The following is a 23148-nucleotide window of genomic DNA, read 5'->3' as shown; positions in this document are numbered from 1 at the left end:
AATAATAAAATTCAAATAATATATGAGATTAATACTCGTATGCAAATACTTCACAGAATTTACCTAACAGAATGAAATTAGTGTCTTATTCAAGTCTATAATTTCATTTACATTGCATTATTTCCAGCCATATCATTTTAAAACACCATAATATTGTTCTTTGGACAGAGGAATAATGTAGGATTCATTTGCACCTAATTTGCAGTGCAAACAAATTCATAGTTTATTTGAATGATGCCCTTCCTGTTGCAAGCTAGATGACTGAAACATTGCATTAGTAAAACACTTTTTAGACACTATGGCAATGGTCATTTAATCAGTGATGACTCTACCCTTCCCATGCATGTTGTAACATGTAAGTGAGCACAATTGTATATTATGTTGTTCATGAAGTGAAGAAGTGAAGTGAGTGAACTTAAACCTGCAGTACATCTAATGAATATCAACAGTGAAATAACTGCTTTGTATTGTAGTATAGCATGTTTCTAATGTATTAAATAGCAAAGTAGTACAAAACTAGAAAAAGGACAATACAACAGCCTGCTTTTAATTCTTTTTTATTATGAGACATGTAAAACTTGAAAAATAAAAACATTAGCATTATTATGTCTGCTACTTTTGCTTATACTCCACTGTTCTTAAGCAACACATTCTATATACATACAAAATAATAGAAACTAGAGCTCCCAGGTGAGATGAAAAATGCACACACATCAATAGCAAGAGCAGCAATATTGTCAGTAAGTCACTCTATCAAATATTCTCAGTGCTTGGCAAGCGATCCTTGATTAATACCAATTCACATACCCAAATCATGATATATTTACACACACACACTAACACACAATGAAAACAACATAATAAAAGTACATGGGAATTATGGCACAATATACATTTTTAAAAAGTAGTGTCATAATGCTGTTTACACAATTTGTGTAGCTTTGGCACCAAAGGTCTTTTGGAATTAGTACTGGGTTTACATAGAAACACACACATATTCCATAGAAATAATAAGAGGAGTGCTACAGTAAAACACAGAATTTTTGTAGTCGGTTTTAAAGTTTGTAACAGCTCTGTCATCTACTGAATAAACAGTTCATTTACTTGGTGCCCTAAATAGTTTAAACACTCATGCATTGATTCTTCTGCAATTTTTTCGGTGCTTTCGACGGCTATACAGTGCAAGTTTCCAAGGAAGCAGTGGCCACCCATACAGCAGTTCCTCATTAGTTAAAGTGTATCTAAGTTCAACAATCTAAATGTCAGCAGGACAGCTTCTGGCATGGCAAAAGTTAAAACATGATAAATTGAAACCCAAGCATTAATAGAAAAAACACAACACTGCTACAAGTCAGTTTTCAGTGTTGAATTTTATGTGCAAAGCCAAAATGGATAAAGGCAAAATGATACTATCTACAGAAACTTTGTTCTACTTCTGCTCTAGTCACTCTCAAAATGATAGTGAGCTTCTCAAGAGGATTGATTTACAGTATAATTACAGTCATTTTCAATCGGAACTTGGATGCGGAATCAGGATTATTTGAATCATTTCATAAGAAAACAGGTTCTGAAAATAATCCTATACAGTTGTGTCCTGTGTTGTTCTAATCAGGAAGAGCACTGGGTAGGCTTTGTGAATGTACTTAGCTTTTCCTGTGTTGGGAGTTTTGGTTAAATGTTGGTAGTTTTAGTTTGGTGGGTAAATATACACTATAGGACAGACTGGTTGTGCTTTGTTAACTTTGGCTGTTCCCACCCTGAAGCCATACTACTTTTGTACCTGAAATAAATACAGTTTTCTTAGAGAGGGAAGTCACATTTCATATTTTGCCAAGGGTTCCCTCAACTGGGGAAGTCATGTAATGCCTTTTAAATCTGTTGTTTAATTCCAATTTGCACCAATACTGTGACAAAGCCACATTCTGGTAGGTAACTTTCAAAAAGTGAATGCACTTTTATGGCCATGATAGACATGTAGTCAGTACTGTACCACTTAGTAGTTTGAGTAGTTTTATTACTAGATGAGGACATACAGTATTACACTTCTCATCAAGCAAACAAAACTATCCTTTTAGAAGTTAACAATTTAACAAACTACCAATTGTATGAACAAATATCTATGATTATACTGCTGAATATTTTAGTAGACTGAAATATACTTCAGTATATATCAAAGCAAGTGTGAAATTTGATGCGAATGAGATGCTTTATGCTCTGGAACTAGATTCAACATTTCTCTCAGTGACTGAAACCTTCTTATGTTGCACAACTACTCTCTGGCTTCCTTGGAGATTGGGTGTGGCTGTCAGGACAAAGCCTTCATCTGACCCTGTAGAACCATGTGAACCCTGTGTAAAACTTTTCATTTGCATGCCTTGACCTTTGACCGCCAAGCCCTGCTCTGTAGATTCCTGCCCTGTTTGAACAAATGTCTGTACTAAGTGTGCACCTTGCCCTCCACCTGAAGACCCGTTCTCCACTACGAACATTTGTGTGGGCCTGGTGAGGGTTCCTAATGAGAGGCCTTGTGCAGCCTGCCCTGTCACTCCACCCATTCCTACTTGCCTTTCTACAAGTACTGCACCCTGAGTAGCTTGCAGGCCTCCAACTTGCATTAGGCCTTGACTTAGCCCTTGTGCAGCCTGCCCTGTTACTCCACCCATTCCTACTTGCCTTTCTACAAGTACTGCACCCTGAGCACCTTGCAGGCCTCCAACTTGCATTAGGCCTTGACTTAGCCCGACCTGAGCTACTTGACCCACTGCCTGCTGGGCACCCCCTGCAACAAGCACTACTTGGGGCTTGGAGTCAACTACATACATGGGCGTGGCAGCGTAGTACATAGCTGGCTGTTGTACGAGCAGTGTCTGACTGGGAATCACAACATTGTCCTGGACATGTACCTTGGGAACAGTGGCTAAACCATGGGTTCTCTCAGTGAGATGCTGCTCTTGAAAAATGGTGGATGATCCGGACGCTACATTGGAGGTGTTGAGGGTGTTGAGGTTGACATGGTCCCTGTCCCTGATTGTTTCTGTGTGTGTATGGATGTGTGTGTGGGTGGAGGGCCTGATGGGAGACACTGGTCTGGGTGGAGACATAGAAACCTCTGCACCCATCGACTCCATCACAAAGGTAGATCCCTGACAAATTTCAGCCAGGGTTTTGAATTTAGGCCCAAGGTCATTCAGGAACGCAAGGTCATCATCATTGTCAAGAAGGCTGCAGCAGCCAATTGAACCTGCCAGTGACTCCTGACCCTCATAGTCATATATCAGAAGATTATCCTTCTGCTGGGATTGCTGTGTAGCATGGTCCGATTTCTGCAAAACAAACAAAACAGAATCATAATGTATTGCATGAGTCTCAAGGCATTAATTAATCCTGACATTTCAATTGTGACAGCATGATACACCCTTGTCCTAAGATACTATATAATGTTTTTATGAGTTGCATTTTCTAGGATATAATCTAGGGTCAATCTTTTTTAAGCCTGACTTTCATCCCAACAGTGTAACATAATGCTAATTACATATTATTGACTTGTCACTGAGCCATTATAAGAACAAACCCACCATTGAAATTATGTGATTGGTTAAAAAAAAGGACTTGGATTACACTAGGGTTTTCAATGATATTTCAAGATACTCACACTTAAATAATACTCTCCCAGGAAGTGATCAGATAGAGCCATCCCATCAAAGGCCCCAGCTCCGTATTGGTAGTGGTGTTCTTGTCCTGTCATCATCCCAGCATCCATGTTCATGTGCCCAGTGGAGTGCTTATATTGGTTGTACAGGTGCATGTTCTCAGCTGTCAAGGTGGAAGTGTTAAAGGCACCACCGAAGGCTGCTCCGCCTGCTGCCCCGCCCGCTGCCCCGCCTGCTGCTCCTCCAAATTCAGTCAGTCCTCCTAGGTACCCCTGTGTATTATAGGTGTTGAGGTTCTGGGCATTCATTACTCCACCATCGACTTCGACTGGGACATGTAGGAGAGGAATTTCCTGTGAGAGAAGACACCGTCAGAGATGCAGAATTTTAAGGAAGTGAAACTTCGATTAACACATTTTCAAAACTAAAAGTATCTAAGTATAATACAATGTACATTCAGAACACAACACTAAAGGAAGTACCTTGTCTTCTCCCTGTCCTTCAGTGTGATATGAGATAAGCTGTTGTTTAGTATCATATGGAATGGCCTTGAAGTTTCCCATAGCTGCTGCACCTCCACACAAGCAGAACATCAGCAGAAGAGGCACCACTGAAAAATACACACATTTCACACTCCTTCAGAAAGCATTCTTAAAAACAGTAAACTGGTCAGGTCAAATCAAGTCAATTCAATTCAATTAATGGATATACCTCAAAGGGGCAAAGTACCAAATATATGTGTAATGCATGCTAGAGCCAAGATATGCATCTTCAAAAAAAAAAGTTTTAACAATAAATCTTGCAGGCACGTTACAACATGTCTGGTAATCTTGCAAGGGAAAGGGGTTCTTGTATCAAAATAACCAATCTAAAAAGGAGAAAAGAAAACAACACTACTCACGTAGAAGCAGCAGCAGTCCCAGCAGCAATAGTAGGACACCTGCAGATCCAAAACCTGCAGTCGTTGTACTACGAGACAAACAAGTTTTGGTGTTTTCATGACAAGTGCACACAGTTATGTCCATCATCTGAACATCGGTGCATGACTTTCCCTGCTGATCTTTGACCTCCAATGCCACTTTGTATATGCCTGGCCACAGGTTGGCTTGATCTCGCAGAATGGCGGTGGTTTCTGAAAAAAGATAAGACCCAAATTAAAACTGCTGCACAGATTATTAAACTTTGTTTTGTTTGTCATACAAGGAAAAGCACAGATGAAGTGGATAACATTAATAATGGTTCAGTTCCTTTTGAGACTTGCAGCCTATTACAAAGGGTTTTCTAAGAAACACTTAGAGAAACACTCTAATGTCCACACTGGAGAGTTTTTGGTGCATAAAATATTTTGGGAAATACATTCATTTGCTGTCTTGCAGAGACTTTGATGGTAACACCAGCAGCTAGTTTGCTTAGCATAGCATTAAAGACTAGAAACAAGAGGAAACAGCTACCCTGGCTCTGTCTAGAACCAGCCCCTTCAAAGATTACACAAGACATTATCTTGTTTGTTTAATCTGTTCAAAAACTGATGACAATTGTGGTTTTGCCCAACTTTTTATTGACTTGGTAATTAAAAGTAATTAAATTAATTAAGTAATTAAACTTCAAAGGAAGTGACAACAAATGGATGGTAAATTGACTATCAGGATCACATCTAATGTAAATTCACGCACCTCTGACACAGCTAACAGGAGTAATTTGGGATTCAGTGTTGTGTCAAAGAACACTTTGACATAGAGACTGAAGGAGGAAGGGATCAAACCACCGACCATCAGATTAATCAATGACCCACACTAGCTCCTGAGCCACATCATTTTTACACAACAAATTTTGTACAGATAAAACACATCAGATATAACACTTGGTTGTTTAATCTTTTCATGTCTTTGTGCTAGGCTAAACTGTTGCTAGATGTAGCTTCAAAATTACTGTACAGACACAAGAGTAATACCAATCTTTCCATTTACCTTTTGTCAAACAAACAAAGTACTGCATTTTCCAAATGTCAAATTATTTCTTTAACATAAACTTAGAAGAACACGTAGGCTGAATGCCCATCAAACACTGATTCATAAGAAATCTGCCGAATGTTAATTGTCCTCCTCACACAACTTTACCATTTAGATACTCCACTGTCCATTTCCCTTTGGTGCTCCCTGGAATCACTGTAAACTCAAATGGTGCTGAATTAGGGAACTCATCTTCATCTTTGGCTGTGGCGTAGATCACATTATCCTCAATGCACATGGTATGAGTTGTAGCAATCAGTTTCGGACAGTGATCATTAAAGTCCTCGACCTGAATGGCTATGGTCCCTGTGGCAGTTTTTGAGGGAGTATCTGAAGGCAAAACAGAAATTACTATTAAATAGTTACATACTACATTTGTGCACTGGAGAGAAATGGTCAAACAGGTATGTACAGTACTCACCAGTGGTGATACATATTATTTTGGCATAATATGTTCCATTGACCAAGTACTTGGACTCTCTGTCAGGCAATTTATTCAGTTTGATATCTGCTGTTTTCTCATCAATAATCAACCAGTTGTCATCATCACGGATTTTTGCATACCTGAAAGAATGAAAAACTGTGCATGTGAGGACAAAAATATAAGCCATTCATATAAAGTGCATCAATCAGAGAGACAAAGGGACACATCTATACAGCTGCTATTAAGTTTGGAAAGGCAGATGTATAAATGGACATTAGAAATGCGGCCATACCTAACATTGGTGGCGGTCTTTAACGTGTCACTGTCAATAGCAGCATAGGTGGCAATGACTTTGTTTAAGAAAACGGAAGAGTGGTCCTCAGAGATGGACACCACTTTGACAGTTGGTTGGAAACGGGGGCCTTCCTTCTGATTGATCACATTGATTTTAATGGGGTAGGATTTTGAGATTGTGGTGCTTGATGTGCTTCCACTGCCAAAATTATATGCTGCTTTGTTGGAAACAGCCACTTCCAAGTGGAGTTGCTTCATTTCCTCATAGTCCAGAGCCTGCAGATTTAAGGAGAAAGCATAGAACATGCAGTTCAAATTAGGTTTTGTAGCGGAACCAAATTCTTCATCTATAGTCCATCAAAATGAGACCACACTCCTTTACCTTGTGAATCATGATAATTCCCTCGTTGGTCTTAGAATCAGTAGTGATGCTGAAATAGCCAGCCTCATTCCCAGTAACTATTTGGAAGACTGCTAGCCAGTTGTCAGTGTGAATCAAATCCATGTCAACAGCTTTGATCCTCATCACTTCCACATTGATGGTATTCTCCTCCACACTCCCCTCATACTGCAAAACACACACCAACAGATGCTTTAGAACTATGATTACTGTCACACATGATTAAAGAAGCCAATTAAATAAGAATAGAAAGTCTTGTTGTTGGTACATACAAATTCCTTTTCCAGGGTGGGAACATTGTCATTTATGTCCACAAGTTTTATCTCAATTTCTCCGGTTCCTTTGTTTCCTCCAGCTTGTCCATTTCGGTCAGAGGCTTCTATAATCAACTTATATGTATCTTTTGTCTTAAAAACACAGCAGAGATACAATGTACTGATTAACACATGGCAGTTTTCAGATTCAAGAAAATAAAGATAACTGACATAAATATGATTCAATATTAATATTTGGTTAAATATAATATAAACAATATAAATTACAAAATTACTGCGACTCATCAAGCAGTAAGAACTAATGAAACATGTACAGTATACATAATGTGGTGATGCTTATATCATCATCCATGACAAAATAACAACATAAATTTGATGAGAAGAAAATGTTTACAATAAACAGAATATGTTGTAATTATATGACAAGAAATGCAATGGCTCAATATAGTGACTCACCTCCCTATCAAGAGTGTTCCGCTTGACTATGACTTCTCCGGTCTGAGAGTTGATGCTGAACATCCCACCTACATTACTCTTTTCCACAATGCGGTAGTAGATCATGGAGTTGAGTGTGTTCTCTTGATCCGCGTCAGTCGCTATCACTTTCATGACAACAGTGCCTAGAAATCACCAAGGAGAAGGAAATAATATATCTGCTAATAGTGGTTATGTAAAAGTGAAAACCACACAGATGTCTTACTGTAAAATACCTGCTGCACTAGATTCATTGACATATCCAACTTGCTGCACTTTAATGACTGGTGGACAGTCATTCTCATCCAAAACAGTAATTTTAAGGTCAATATCCTTTTCTGCGGGGGTCCCGTTCTGGTATTTTGCCATACCTTTCAGCTACAAAAAGAGAGATATGAGAACTGCTTTTAACATTTTTTACTGTACAACTTGAGCATGTGACTCTAAATGTTTTTGATTTGAAGAACATGATTTTTATGTGCTCTTACATGATAGAAGGGCATCGCCTCACGGTCCAAAATGGAGAAGATTTTTACATAACCATTTTGATGGTTGACACCAAATACACCAGTAGGGGGCTGGTCAACACCAGGCCCTGTTAGTGAATAGACTATCTGTGTATAATTCTCTTTATCAGAACGAATCTGAAACACAAACACAAAATTAATCAAATGTTAGATTATTCAATAACAAAGGAAGATGTAGTAATTTGTTGTTTTATCACAAAGTAGTTCACAATTCAGACCACATAAATACAAGAAGGTGATCAAAAGTAATTTATTTTCTACTTAATGTTTGCTCAAATTAAAACAAGCACAAAGTCAAGCTGCAACTGTTTGTAACTCACTTAAGAAAACCTGGCTGAAATGTGAATCAAGATAAACTTTAGAGCAAACACTGTTATGTGTGAGTCCAAACATCTGACAAAAGCTCTATTCATTGTCTTGTACTGAGTATGAATTGACTCATTATCAATATGGAAGTTTGACAGTGTCTGGAGAGACGTTCTCATGCATTCTCAGTCTAGTCTAGGTGCTTTAAAAACAAAGGTAGCCTGAGGACAGTGGTAGAAGAAGTTTAAATAAAAAAAACAACCTTAAGTTAACCAATAAAACAATGTAAAAATATTTCATTACAAATAGAAGTCCTCCATGAAAAGTACTACTTAAGTAAAAAGTACATAAGTATTAGCAGAAGTATGTAGTTAAAGTATTGCATCAAAATCAGTGGTTTGGTCCCTCTGACTATTATTAAATATGACATCATTAGATGATACATACTGAAGCATCAGTGTGTAAGCAGCATGTGGCTGTTGCAGCTGCTGGAGGTGGAACTAGTTTGAACTACTTTATAGTTCAGTTATCTAGTTGTTGTATGTCTTTCTATTTTTCTGTACTTTGTTTTTATTATGGGGGGTGGGGGGGTTAATTGTATGTTTGAATGTTTCTGTTTTATGTAAAGCACATTGAGTTGCCATTGTGTATGAAATGCGCTATATAAATAAAACTGCCTTGCCTTGCCTAGTTTAGTCCAGTGATTCCCAACCTAGGGTCAGGCTCCTAAAAAGGGTCACTAGATAGATCTGAAGGGGTTGTGAGATGATTAATGGGAGAGGAAAGAAGAACAAACTAACCTCTAATACATAAATCTGTATTCAGTTTTTGGACTTTTTCTCTAATCTTTGATTTTTGGTGAAATATTGGATTATTTGAACATTAATTGAAATGAAACCATGTGAGAGGTTTAGAGGGGAAATAAATCACTACTACTACAGTAACTCATAGACATCTGAATTGTGATCCAGACTACACACTGCTTTTTGTAAAATGTCAAAAGCCAAAAACTTGGAAACTGTCTTTCATCTTAAAGAATGTGTTGTATTTTAAAAGATTATATTATCCATTGTGTCAGTAACTAAAGCTGTCAAATGAATGTAGTGGGGTAGAAAGTACAATATGTCTCCCTGAACTGTAGGGGAGTGGCAGTATAAAGTAGCATCAAATGAAAATACTCAAGTACAAGTACTTCAAAATTGTACTTGTGTGCAGTACTTGAGTACATTACTTAATTACTTTCCACCATTAACTGAGGATTTAACCATTTTACTCATTTTACAATGATGTAATTATTTTAAGGAATGAACTGTTGCTATCCCAACATTAAATATCTGCATGACTGAGAAAATGTTTAGTTTAGTTTAGTTTAAAATAATTTTGTTCTATTCAGTTTTAATAGAACTTTTTAGAAAACTAAATTGAACAAAAACTACATACTCTAGCGATACTCTCCAAGCCAGTGTAATCATGGTTCTCCTTAAGCTTTCTGGGAGCAATGATCCATTCTCTCTTCTGTCTCTGTAACACTGGCCCATTTCCTTTTGCCCCCACAGGATCAAGCTGCAGGTAAAGAAAGAGACAGGAAAAAGACAGTCATTGTTAACATTTAATAATCAAATGGTGTTGGTTTACTTATAAAGTCTATATTTATGATCAAGTTAAGACTAGTTGGGAATTTCTCTGGGTGTGTGTGCTCATAAATTTCAAACTTCCATTGCAAAACAAAACTCTGCTCTCAAAACCATGATACCTCACACCTAAGCCAAACACAAAAGCCAGAAAATACACAAACACTACAAAACAGTCATTACCTACTGATGAGATCAATTCATAACATTATTATAAAAACCTGTTATTGCAGTGACTGATGGCATTTATGCTTTCTCCCTATTTTACACCACATACTGTGGAAAATAAACTAAAACAGAGTGAGAAAGTGAATGTACTGCAAACATATGCAACTAATAAAGAACACAGAATACAGTCATTTCCATATATTTGCAATTATAAATCAATGAAAAAAAAGTTTATACATAAAGAAAGAAATCAAATGTATTCTGCCTCAGGTCTTGGTGAGCTGACTTATGACTCTTTGATCCATCTGTGTTGAGATCCTGCTAACAATTTGTGATTCTTCATGTTTCTACCTGGAGAATTGTGCGTTAACTGGGTTCCAGTTGTGATGACTTGGCCTAATAATATGGAATGACAGTACTTCCTAAATTAGTCCTGTTCTGTTTTTTTTTGGTAGATGATGTCATGGTTTGGGATGTTAAGTTAATTGACCCAATCATAGTGTGTAAGTGTTCAAGAAGAACTGTTAGAGGAGGATTAGAATACTGTTCTCTGTACTGTTAACTGTTAACCATCCTCCCTGTGCGGGGGGTGGGGTGGGGTGGTCAATAATCAGTTGTCCTTTATAACATACTTAATACAACTTAAAAATCGTCATTCACATAAAATATAAAACTCGATATCTCAGTAGTCAGTAAACGGTTTTCCTGGAGACATCAACATTTATTAATGATTTCCACACGATAGTTATACTAGATCAAAAATTAACAACTCCTCAGGTTTTCTTTTTTTTCCCTTTTTGTTACAGATTCAGTATAAAGGAAGGAAAAACCTACAATATAGAGCCGATTCATGACCTTCAAGCCCAATATGCGAGTGTAAACATGGCGATTGCGCATTTACTTTTTCTTTCTTTCTTTCCTATCTTTTCCTGCTGCGTTTACTCGATCGTTTCAATTTTTCCTAACCTCCGTGTAACACACCAGAGAAGAGCCACACCTGTTAAATGACCCGTTACCCTACCGACAAAAAACCCCCCCACCCACGAACACACATTGAATTGTTTACTCACCTTTAAGTTGAACGTCAACAGGATAAACAGACTGCATTTCAGCAGTGGTGGAGCCATCTTCTTATACACTCGTTAATCCTGCTGTTGAAGTGAATTCTCGACACTGTCTGGATGTATTTTGTTGGCTTCGTACAAACTTTGACCCTTTTCCAGGGGGAGGAAGAACTTTTATCGCAATAGGCGGTTCCTCTCTGGGATTGCTTACAAACTGCTGCTGATAACAGGCGGAGAGGGAGGAGATGACTGTGACCACTGTAGGCATAGTTGTAATATTTGTGTGCAACCTATTGTCTTTGAAAGAGAGAGAGAGAGAGAGAGAGAGAGAGAGAGAGAGAGGGTGGGGGGGATAGGTTGGACTTGGAGGAAAGCAGTCCAGGATGACATAAACCCAAGTGCTAAACTAAATCATATGTGCATGAATCTGGAGTGAAAGTGTGTGTCTGAAATAAATGTCTGTGTTTGAGAGCATTGTTTGATAATAAGGGTAAATGGCCAGGTTGAGTTTAGTAATTTATAATTGTAATTTATTGGCTATTATGACTATGACTATGACTATTATTTGATTTTGATATCCAGTTAAAAAGTAAACATATTGGACTCTCTTTAGACCAATGCTTTATCACTCATCTGTTAAACTTCACATGTGCCTGTGAAATTCTCCAGAAGCACACCTCTGTATATGGGTTCTCCACTAATACTAGGCTACACACTGGATTTTGTGTGTGTGTGTGTGTGTGTGTATGTGTGTGTGTATGTGTGTGTGTGTGTGTGTGTGTGTGTGTGGTGTGAGGGCGGGGGGTGGGGTGTTTGTTTTACAGAGAGAGAGATTAAAAAAAAGACATACAACAAAGGTGGACATTGGCTCAGAGTTTGCGTTGCTAAGATACAAATAACTTGTAGTCCTCATGGTCAAAGGTGTGTGTGAGAGAGGGAGTACAGTATCAGCTATCTTGCTACACAGTATCAGCTTTATCTAGGTTGTATACCTGTGTCAGACTCCATTTGTCTGTCCACTTTTAGTGACCAAACCACTTTTGGAGAATGTATGTTGTGTCAGCATTTCAGTGGCCTTAGAAACAAACAACATGGCCTGAGAATCCACCATACTACTGGTGTGTATGTAACAGTTGCCAGACCAAGGATGTATGTGCAGTACTAGTCGAATACAGTACATAATTTCTTATTGAAACAGTAAAGTATAATTATTTTAAGTATCTATTTTTTGGGAACTGCTTTTGGCATATAAATCTACATTATTTATTTTTCTCCCAGTTGCCAGTTTACTTTATACATTTAGCGAAAAATTCTACCTTTATGAAGATAAGAATGTGCAGGTTTGTTTTAACAGTTTGAGAGATGGTTGATTTTACTCCTGCAACTATTAGTCAATCGACAGAAAATGTATTGCCCACTATTTTGGCGATTGATTAATCAGTCATTTTTATAAGAAAACGTCAAAATGATCTGGTTCCAGCTTCTTAAATGAGGGTATTTTCTGGTTTCTTTAGTTTTCTGTCATAATCTGTCATAAAAGATTCAGCAATAATGAAAATAATCATTAGTTTGCAGTCTTAGTTGATGTAACTGTGTTTGTCTGCCCCATTTAATGGTAGACTAAACATTAAACATTTCTCAGTATAACACACTAGATTCCAACTGCATGAATGACCACAACGTTGAATTAACACCTGTCTAAAGCAGTGTCAACTAAAACTGAACATGATCACATTCATGAAGGAAGGATTCATTGAAGGGCTGTTGTATTACACAGCAGTGGATTCAGTGAGATATAGCCTGTTTACAGGGTGAATATTGTCTACTGTTTGATTGCATTATAATGAGATAATTATTAGTCACAGCGTCCTCCATAAAACACTGGCAAGCAACTTGTCTCACCCGAATACTAACCCCTCACTCATGACGTGAATGCTCCACCCTACATTTTGTTGGCACTCACCCAAAGGGCGTAGAGAGAAGGGTGGAGTTACTGCCTAAGGCGCACTCTGAAAACCTCCTTACCTCAGGGATATATGTCAATGTCATAAATTGAACTGGATTCATATTCACTTTTACACCTTTTAAATGGGTTATTGTAAACATCTGCAACTAGGTATTTACCACACTCAGTCATTTGCCACAAAATAGATTTCAAAATATACCGTCAAGACATGACATTGATCAAGTGTTATATTGTTACTTGAAGAGTGACTAAATACTAAACCAGAAGGTGTGCTATAATGAGGAAATTTCTTTTTAGAATTTAAAAAGAAATTCCCTGAGAAATTAATCACTTTTGGCTGACTTTCAACCGTAGGCTACTACTCAGCAGAAAAGGGCGTAGAGAGAAGGGTGGAGTTACTGCCTAAGACGCACTCTGAAAACCTCCTTACCTCAGGGATATATGCCAATGTCATAAATTGAACTGGATTCAAATTCACTTTTACACCTTTTAAACGGGTTATCGTAAACACCTGCTAGGTATTTACCACAATAAGTAATTTGCCAGAAAGTAGATTTCAAAATATCACATCAAGACATTGATCAAGTGTTATATTGTTACTTGGAAAGTCACTAACCACTAAAGTGAAATTCCTTTTTAGAATTTAAAAATAAATTTCCTGAGAAATGAATCACTTTTGGCTGACTTTAAAACTGTACTACTCAGCAGAAAAGTAATGCTTTCGTTATTAAAAACATCACTGTTAACCCGTAAAGTGATTTATTTCATAACACTTCCCAATGAGTGGACAGAGGGGTAGGGAGAGGTCAGACACAGTGTGCACAAGACAATAAGCAGAAACATAATGGATTTAACTGTCTAAGCATACTTTTACTGTCTACTTTGCACACATATTAAAGAGGAATATTAAACATGATGTAATTTTCATTTCAGTTTGGGAGTGACCCAGGAGGATATTTTGTCTGTTTTGAATTTTCAGTCAAGACTTTACCGCACTGAGCCCTTTCATTATGTCCAAGCCAATGACTCACAGGCTTCCTGACATTTTTCTCACCTTTCCTGTACGTGCAGCCCAATCTGACTTCCCCATGCACTTTTAAACAAGGCCTGCTCCTTTTTTATTTTACAGTGGATCCAAATACAACAGGTCAAATAACAAAGGCCCAGTGTTGCTGGCACTGAGCACTCAAACATTTATCAGCAGTTTATAGAGATAGTGAGAACTTCGCTGTGGGAGCGGAGCCTCTCCCCCCTACACCCGCCTCCACTCAGCTCACATTCCTGTGGTGTTAACCGAGGAGACCAATTCTGTTCTTCCTACCAGAATGCTTCAGTGGAGAGAGACAAGAGACATGCAGGGGTCAAGCTCAGAGGGGACCTGGGAGAGGTTTCTCAGACCTGATACTCTTGAAAAACAAGATGACAGGCAAATGATTGTCCAAAGAGTAAATATGCACAAAAAAAGTTGATTTTTAAAACTTTTATACTGTGTTTCCCCTGTGTTCCACAATTGCAAGAGCACCCTATCAGCTTAAATAGGAATACATATCAAATGACTTTACAGTGCTTTATGACGTTTGTATCCCATATAGTGCAAACACTTCCATGAGAAATGATATGGTCTCTAGCTTTATTTTGATGTTAAACTTTACAATTACTTCATCTGGCATAAGATCTGGTAAATGTTTCCCCCTGCTGGCAGGAAGGGGGAAAAAACCATGTTTGTAAAGTTTAAGGGGGTTTACGTGTTCAGCATAACATCACACAACACTGCGCTCAGCTCAAAGGTGCTTCGCTTGCTGCTCTTCTAGGGAGGGTTAGAGTTTGGGTGGGGCGGCTAAGGTGTGTCCGATTATTGACTCACTGACAGACAGACAGACAGCGCTGAGAGCGAAGTCTGCCTGGTGCTACTGAGAGGACAAGTGTAGGAGTAGACGGGTGTCCCGTTTGAGTTTATAACTCACCGACGCAAATATATTATCAAGCTCTTTCGCCACTCTCCGGAAGATCGGAAGCGGCGAGTAGTTTTCTCCCACTGGCCCTGGAAAAAGTTCAAAAATGGCGAAGGTTTTAATTTTCGACATCTGTCTAATGTTGGTAAGTACTTCCAGCTTTCTTGTTTTTTTTATTTTTTTTATTTATTCCCACTAAACTAATGTTCTTTATATTTGTAAATGTAATGGCTACTGTAAATATTCAGCAGAGATAAAGTTACAATGTATCAGTCCAGCTAACTGTGGGACATTTAACAAACGTATTGATTGATTTTTAAACTTCAGCTCCTGTCCCGCGTTGAGTCGTGTTTTATCCCTGGTTCTCTGTACGTACTTGTTCCACAAACGATTCCGGCTGGATACCAAATAACTAAAGGTAATATTTTAACTTATTATTTGCTTATTAACTATTTATCTAACACCTTGAAATCTATTATAGTCCGTAAACTGGCTTTAGGCGTTTGTTTTAAATCCCCTGCTTTCGCCCTTCCCTTTCTCTCTGTTTCTTACAGTTGCGGTGGCCGACTGCGACACCAAATCATTGCACTTTATTTCAAGAGACCCAAGTTTTACTGTCAGTGGTGATGGTGCAGTAGTAGCTGTGAGTCCAGTGTCAGTAGCTGCAAGAGGGCGGACATTTTCTGTGTGGGCTCAGGACAACAGTGGACCGGAAAGTGAGATGGAAGTCCACCTTGTTCACAGTACAATGCATGAGAGACAAAGAGAGGTGAGGTTGTCTTGTGGCTTGGTTTATGGTTGGTTTATGTAAGTCAGAATAATGATGGGCCTTTAAAAAAATAAAACAATTCTGATCTGTTTGCATCTCACAGCAAACAGGCAAAGGCTTCCTGAAGAGAACCAAAAGGCGCTGGAGTCCTCCTCCCTTCAACATAATAGAGAATGATAAGGGGCCTTATCCAAAAGAGATTGAGAAGGTAATCTTATTATTATTGACAATACAAATCCATGCACTCTCATACTTTCCCTCTTAGTGTACACACACTTTTCTTTCCTCTTATGTTCTTTCACCCCAGATTATCTGATTCACACACCCAGACACACCTATTAATTACACAACTTTATTCTGTCTGATGCTTTTATTCCTGCATATGATCAGATCATCTGTTGGACTCTGCCTAAATGTCTCTTGGAGTCCTCGATTCATTTCAAAGTATTGTATGCAGAACCAGAGTTGCCTGTATGACAGATGGTTTATATATAACATAAGCATTGTTTGTTTTTTTTAAACTTTTTATGTGTTTGCTTTCTGGTGCAGATTGTATCGGATTCAGAAGCCAAATACCCTGTGTACTACACTCTCAGTGGCCCTGGTTACAATGAGGCACCAGTGGGAGTGTTCAGTTTCGATGGTAAATCTGGGATGTTGTCTGTGCTCAAGGAGGTTGATCGTGAAGCATACCCATATTTTATTGTGAGTGTGAAATAAGGTTGCAACTAAGAATTATTTTTCTTATCAATGAATCTGCTTAAGCATCTTTGAGTATCTAGAGAATCACTCTATAAATAAAATATCATTATTATTATTATTATTATTGTTATTATTATTATTATTATTTAGTTTCCCTAAGCCACTCAAGTCAATAGAGATGGATCTTAATTGTCACTGTTAAAACACGTACTACAAAGAAAATAGATGAAACCACATGACATGCTTTGCACTTCATATAGTTTAAGTATTTCTGAGTGTGCTGCCCTTGTAAAATTGACTGTTTCCTTTGTAGTTAACCACCAGAGTTTTCGACATAACGACTAATGTGGAGACAGATTTACCTTTGGACATCCGAGTAGATGTAGATGACGAGAATGACAATTATCCACAGTTCAAATATCCACTGGAGTATAATGTTTTTGAGCAATGCAAAGCAGGTGAGGAACATAAAATATGCATCATATTTGAATGTCTGACTTTTTGTCTTGGTAATAATAAACTCAATGACTATGTTTTTCACTACAGGGACAGTGGTGGGGATGGTGGAAGCTACAGACAGAGATAAACCAGGAACTCTCCATGTCAAGATCAGGTATACTCTCTTGACTGGATTAGACCTGTTTGCCATCCACCCAAACACAGGTGTCATCACCACAGTAACTAACACTCTGGACAGAGAGGTGAGCACCGGCATCATTGGGTTAATAATTTACTCAGAATTGCGACATAGAGATTCAATGATACAAATGCTTTACCTGGCTCCTCATCATGACATAATATTCACATTTTTCTTGCATTTTTTGTCACACTTCTTCTTTAGGTGAAAGACAAACATATGGTGGTAGTACAAATCAAAGATTGGGATGGTGCAGCAAAGGGTCTGGCCACCACTGGCACAGCAACCATAAGTCTGTCTGATATCAACGATAACCCACCAACCTTCAAAAAAACATCTGTAAGTGTTTAGCAGTCACTAAAAAAAGGATATAAAATAAGATATTGATAACAGGCACATTTAGAAATGATGCTTTAATGTTTGGCATTGCTTTGTAACAATAACAGGTTTATTTTAAGCATTCCACAAAATGTCTTATCACTGTCTTAAAAGTGTGTTTTGGACTTGTTTTGCCAAAAGATTGTTTGTTTAATCTTACCAAAATGTTTTTGTTTTCTTTAGTATGAAGTCAATGTCAAGGAAAATGAAAGCGAAAAACTTGTCCTCCGAATTCCTGTTGACGATAAGGATCTAATAAACACACCAAACTGGAAAGCCAAATTCGTCATCACCAAAGGAAATGAAAATGGAAATTTCAGAATCGATACAGACCCCAAAACTAATGAGGGGCTTCTGTACATCTCAAAGGTGAGTAGAGTTTTATATTGCAGCTGTATGTTACTATAATTATTTTTGTGGTAGTAATATTTAATATAACATATTCTGTTGTTCTAGCCCTTAGATCATGAGAAGGCCAAAAATGTAAAGCTTGAAATTATGGCACGTAATGAAGCTGACCTGAATGGCACGGTGGCCCAGTGGCTGTCCATCCCTGTGGATGTGACTGTCAGCGATATTGATGAAGGCCCAGAATTCACAGCACCTACTATCCGCTTCACCGTCAAAGAGAACACACCGAATGACACACTGATAGGAAGTTACACAGCTGTAGATCCTGAGACCAAGAGCAGCGCCGGCATCAAGTAAGCAACACTACTTTATTTACTACTTTAAATAAGGGCCCCATTATCACTTTATGTTACCTCTGTTGAACACCTGAGGGCAGACTTCCTCTGCTGAACTAGAGAATGTGCTCTTCACAAACAAGTCTTCCCATTGTCTATCAGGTATTATAAGGTCACAGACCCAGGCTCCTGGATCAGTGTTGACAGAAATACCGGTGAGCTGAGGGTTGCAAACACAATTGACAGAGAGTCGGAGTTAGTCGACAATGGAATTTACAACATCACCATGAAGGCTGTGGATGCAAGTATGTTGCTTTTACTGTTGTACACTTTATTACTCATGACTTCTGTGATATTAGCACAAGCTCCTGTTTATCTTCTGTTCCTCCATGCTTGTTTCTGCCTAAGCTTATCAGCACTAGATTACGCAGAAAATCACTGTTGATCCTGTTACTCATATTTTTATTTCTGCCTTTTCTAAACTTGCTGCCTCCATTTTGTTTGGTGTCAAGCCACGTCTTGCCATATATGACATGGTGGTATCATCATGGCTTTGGTAGTGTTGTTATCCCCAGCTCCACCCTTTTCAGTATCTGTTCATAAAAAAATACCATGGCACTGTCTCACCTGAAAACACCTGCTGATATTGTGTGATGTGACTAGTCTTTAAAAATGACTCACAGTTTTCAGGTGTTACAGTAAAAACTGGGCTCCTCCTTCAGATGTTCGTCAAAATTTAAAAATGTTGTTTAAAAAAATTGTTTCACCCGTCAGAATCCAGCTTAGTGAATTCTATTTAGTTTGTATTAGTCACTGACATGCCCTTTTTTCCCCCATCTAATATGAATACTGATGGAATACTCATGAATTTCAGGTTCAAAGACAGGCACAGGAACAGTCATCATTCAGGTGGAAGATGACAATGACAACAAGCCAATGCTCCCTACCACTGAAAGGGTGTTGTGTGAGAAGGAAGGAGAACTTAGCTCTTTGGTGGTTGTAGCTGAAGACTTAGACCAATCTCCTTATTCCAGCCCTTTCATCTTTACTTTGGTAGACGATCCCGATGGCAAATGGTCTGTGAAAAGATTTAATGGTAGGTATTCTTTCCCTTTTGATTTACGTCTGTCAGAGAGCATCTTTTATACAATATATGAAAATTAGAATACTTATTTTTCAGATAAGCAGTCTAAACACATATGAACATATGAGTCATATATGACTCATGTAGGAGCCAAAATATGTTTTGTGTATGTTTATATTTGCTTCAGCTACACGTATTGCGTCACATACATTGATTGACACATGGGTGTGGTTTCCCCTTATTTTACCTGTTCACCTGGGTGGCGGCGGGAGTTTTTGGACAAAGGGAGTTAGTAGAGCTCCGATATTTTCTGTTGACGTCACCATTGTCATCAAAATCACCATCGTCTCTCATCATTTTATTCTTACAGTCGGATCACATCAGGGTTTTTCTATGTTTGTGGATCAGCTGCTTGTCAGTCCTTTTTGATTTTCTCATTCAAATAAACTGCAGTAAAAAAGTCATCTGGACTTCAGTATGATTTTGTGGACGTGTCACAGATAAGAGCCTACTAAGTCTCTCAGCGGCCTTTCATAAAAGTAGTCGCTTCAACTCATATGATTCACTCAAGTGTTCATTATCTTTGTATTAGTTCATTTTAATACTGGATTTTTGGAGCTCATACTGATTTCAGTATTTTAAAGTTTTAAAGAAATCTGATAATATGTTGGCTGATTTTCATTTTTCCCTCCTTAAGTTCGTTTTTGTTTTAGTCATTATCAAGATATGCACTTAGGGAGTCATTTTACAGTTACAAAATATACTCGCTGATGCTCTCTGGTGGCTTAACTGTGTAATAGTGACAGTTTCCAAAATCTGCTTCTGTGAGCTCTGATAGACACTCCAGCTTATGGAATAAATTGATACAAACGTTTTAGGGTATAAAAAAGCAAATATGTGAATTAACAGTATTGTGGTCTGCCATTAAGCTTTCTGCACAGCATTGTCACTATTTTTTTTTTGTTCATAATTTTACACATTTCCTCCTTAGACACAGCAGCTACATTGCAGCAAATGAAAGAGCTTCCTACAGGAGTACACAAAGTTACGTTGGATGTTAAAGATCTGCAGGGCGTTGGTGAAAAACAGACGGTGAGAGTGAGGATCTGCCAGTGCAGGAATGGAGCCTGCTTGACCAAGCCAAGCTCTGTGTCATTAGGGCCACTGGCTTTGTTGGCAATGCTGTTGCCTCTGTTCCTCCTCTTGCTACTCGGTGAGTCCCCCACTCTTACTTTTCTCTCACCAGCAGAATTATTCAGGCTATACGTGTAGATAATGAAACAGGACTTTTGTGCTCATGAATGTGTTAATGTGCAGGAAGAAAAAAAATTGTTCTGGCTCTGTCATTATATGTTGGGAACCAAGCAATTACATGTGATGGAATTATACAGTCTATAATGCCGTTATTCTTGTGACCCTTGCCACATATGGAATGATGTTTAATATAAAAAAAAGCCCTTCTTGTGCACTTATTTCTAATATACATTCTGTGTTTTTGCAGGCATATTACTTGCCCTTTTCTGTGTGACAAAGAAAGACAAGCTGGCTGTTGACGATACAGAAGGCAGTGGTGGAATCCTGCTCGCATCAAACACTGAAGCCCCAGGAGAAGAAGTGGTGAGGACAGAATAATGAAACCATTGCCAAGGCTTATGTTATTATCTTATTGCTTATTTTTATCTTGAGATTTTATTTTGCTTGGCTTCCTTGATTGTAATTCTTCTTTTTGTTTTGTTGGTTTGCAGGATTCAAGTCTGATCATTGTCCCCAGCACTGGTGTTGAACAAGCAGTGAAAGGCTCAGCTAAGGGTGCTTTGCTTAATGCAGGATGGATAGGGAACAAGAGCTCCAGCACAATTGGAGGCCAAAGCATGCACGAGAATGGGCTGTATAAGTCCGGTGCTGTTACGAGCGGTATGCAAGACTTCTATTCTTCTGGCCAGTATGATAGCCAGTATGCTACTCAACAGTTCAGTGGAGGTCACGTCGTTGGTAGTGGCGTGGGCTTTGACAACAGACACCTCATCCAGGACTCAGCATTTCTCCACACCTGGCAAACAAATGGCTGCTATATAGACCAGGTAATGTTGTTTTATAATTCAAAAAATATATATATGTATATATTATTTAATAAAAAATATTCCTAAAGCATGGACGTTGGCACAGAGTAAAAGTGGCAAAATTAAATGTGTCCAGATGTGTTTGCCTTTCATTCCCTGAGGTTTAATAACTTCTTTGTTATCTATAAGAGCTCAGGTAACCCTCATGTGTAATATATAATCTTGTTCTCTAAGCCTTGATAGTATTCTTTGTAAACTTTAATATTTCTCAACTTCTTGGTGAGAAATATTATTTCTCTAACTTGCTGGTGGGTTGTTTGTTTGCTGTGTAATATCTTGACTGCCAGTCATATCCTGAGCATAGTGCAGTATCTCCTCTCCCATCATCCAGGCTTAGTCCATATGAAGTTATAAAATGCTTCCTCTCGCTTCCACATTTGTCTTTTAGAAGCTGACCTATCTTGGAACAGAAGAGGACGGACGGTACGCTGACGACATCATCCACTCCTACGGGTTTGAGGGGGTGGGCTCTGCGGCCGGCTCTGTGGGATGCTGCAGTAATGTCGGCGACGAAGATAACCTTGACTTTCTAAACACACTTGGACCAAAGTTCAAAACTCTAGCGGGCATCTGCACAAAGACATGAGCAACGCAGCTGAAAATAATGGTGTTTACTCTACATTGTACAGGATGTTGAGAGGCCTGGGATCTGAATGCTTGGTTTGCCCCTGATCATGAATGTAATGAGAAAAAAGAACAAAGTCAGTGTGAGCTGGGTGTTGCTTTTGTTGTTTTCTTTCCTTTGCTGCTTTTTTTTTGTTAAGTCTTTTGCACTGAAAACTATGCAAACGCAATCAGTTGTACATTTATTGCTTTGTGTGTTTGTCTTATTCAAACTGTTGCAGGTTAATATTAGTTGATATATGCAGTAAAGGGCTGCAAGGGTTTTTATCAAGTAGTAACAACTTTGGGTGTTTTGGGTATAACTAAAAATCTGTGTTCAAAGTGAATGATACAGTTTTATATATGTCTAGGTTTTAAAAATAGTCCCCAAATTTGAATAGTTTTGATATTTTTTCTAAGAAATAAATGCTTAAATAAGACAAGAATATAATTAATTGCCTTGGTAATATTCTACATCAAAATGCTCCATTTTGTGCTTGAAAATATTTATATGTGAGAAAAGTATGACTATGACTTATGACTTTCACTGGTTTCTCACAGCATACAGTAATAATAATCTGTACTCACATGTTCCAGCACGGCTCTTGTCCATCAGTTGGGTGTCACTGAGGTTATTGCAACATTCTGACAGTAATCCTGTGAAAGTCATCACAAGGGCGTGAACGCCAGGATTGAGGTGTTAACCGGCACCACCTGCAACTGTCTCAATACAAGACTGACCATAGATTACACATACCAAATAATTCAGAAAAGAAAAGTATCACTGAAACTGCACAGAGAGCTGACATTTCCCGTATCTTTATATAAAATTGTCTAAGTTGTACAGTAATTTTTGCATGGTCATTAAATCAGTGAATTTGTGTTTTGTAGCAGAGGTATGGTGTCTAGCTCAATTGAATGCAAAAATAATTTAAAATAAGCTTTACAAAATAATACAGTTAACATGCTTTAAGCAAAGTTAACTGTAAATGTTCTTGCAGTTTGGATCTCATGTTACAGTATGTTGTT

At 38.2% G+C, this 23148-nt stretch overlaps 2 protein-coding genes across 4 annotated transcripts; one reads left to right on the top strand and one right to left on the bottom strand.

Annotated features, from left to right (window-relative positions):
- Positions 1-545: 545 nt before the first annotated feature.
- LOC128369531 (desmoglein-2-like protein) lies at positions 546-11338 on the bottom strand. 2 transcript variants are annotated; one of them, XM_053330601.1, is made up of 15 exons: positions 11229-11338; positions 9800-9922; positions 8015-8170; positions 7763-7904; positions 7509-7672; positions 7050-7184; positions 6760-6945; positions 6376-6653; positions 6081-6223; positions 5768-5989; positions 4552-4782; positions 4133-4260; positions 3653-4003; positions 2702-3323; positions 546-2593 (listed from the first exon to the last, which is right to left on the bottom strand). In XM_053330601.1, the coding sequence occupies exons 1-15, from the start codon at positions 11283-11285 to the stop codon at positions 2208-2210; spliced, it is 3324 nt and encodes a 1107-aa protein (XP_053186576.1). In that variant the 5' UTR covers positions 11286-11338; the 3' UTR covers positions 546-2207. The 2 variants fall into 2 exon arrangements, with proteins under 2 accessions (XP_053186576.1, XP_053186575.1); XM_053330600.1 differs by having other exon boundaries at positions 546-3323.
- A 3745-nt stretch (positions 11339-15083) lies between these two features.
- On the top strand, positions 15084-22557 carry dsc2l (desmocollin 2 like). Of its 2 annotated transcripts, none has more exons than XM_053330605.1 (16): positions 15084-15285; positions 15468-15558; positions 15695-15909; positions 16013-16117; positions 16459-16614; positions 16925-17069; positions 17164-17312; positions 17453-17587; positions 17810-17995; positions 18083-18330; positions 18475-18617; positions 19187-19408; positions 20388-20609; positions 20898-21013; positions 21142-21477; positions 21905-22557. In XM_053330605.1, the coding sequence occupies exons 1-16, from the start codon at positions 15247-15249 to the stop codon at positions 22100-22102; spliced, it is 2706 nt and encodes a 901-aa protein (XP_053186580.1). In that variant the 5' UTR covers positions 15084-15246; the 3' UTR covers positions 22103-22557. The 2 variants fall into 2 exon arrangements, with proteins under 2 accessions (XP_053186580.1, XP_053186579.1); XM_053330604.1 differs by having other exon boundaries at positions 17158-17312.
- The last annotated feature ends 591 nt before the right edge of the window (positions 22558-23148 follow it).

This window comes from Scomber japonicus, chromosome 12 (genome assembly GCF_027409825.1).
Source record: "Scomber japonicus isolate fScoJap1 chromosome 12, fScoJap1.pri, whole genome shotgun sequence".
Lineage (NCBI taxonomy): Eukaryota > Metazoa > Chordata > Actinopteri > Scombriformes > Scombridae > Scomber > Scomber japonicus.
Note: the sequence above shows the minus strand (reverse complement) of the source record. Positions and strands in the feature narration are given on the sequence as shown.

Coding starts and splice junctions, on each gene's coding strand:
- LOC128369531 (XM_053330600.1), bottom strand. CDS start 11,285: ATGGCTCCACCACTGCTGAAATGCAGTCTGTTTATCCTGTTGACGTTC. Junction 8,171..9,799: donor GCTTGGAGAGTATCGCTAGA/GTATGTAGTTTT, acceptor TTTGTGTTTCAG/ATTCGTTCTGATAAAGAGAA. Junction 4,783..5,767: donor GACAGTGGAGTATCTAAATG/GTAAAGTTGTGT, acceptor ATCTTTTTTCAG/AAACCACCGCCATTCTGCGA.
- dsc2l (XM_053330604.1), top strand. CDS start 15,247: ATGGCGAAGGTTTTAATTTTCGACATCTGTCTAATGTTG. Junction 17,996..18,082: donor GGCTTCTGTACATCTCAAAG/GTGAGTAGAGTT, acceptor CTGTTGTTCTAG/CCCTTAGATCATGAGAAGGC. Junction 18,618..19,186: donor CATGAAGGCTGTGGATGCAA/GTATGTTGCTTT, acceptor CATGAATTTCAG/GTTCAAAGACAGGCACAGGA.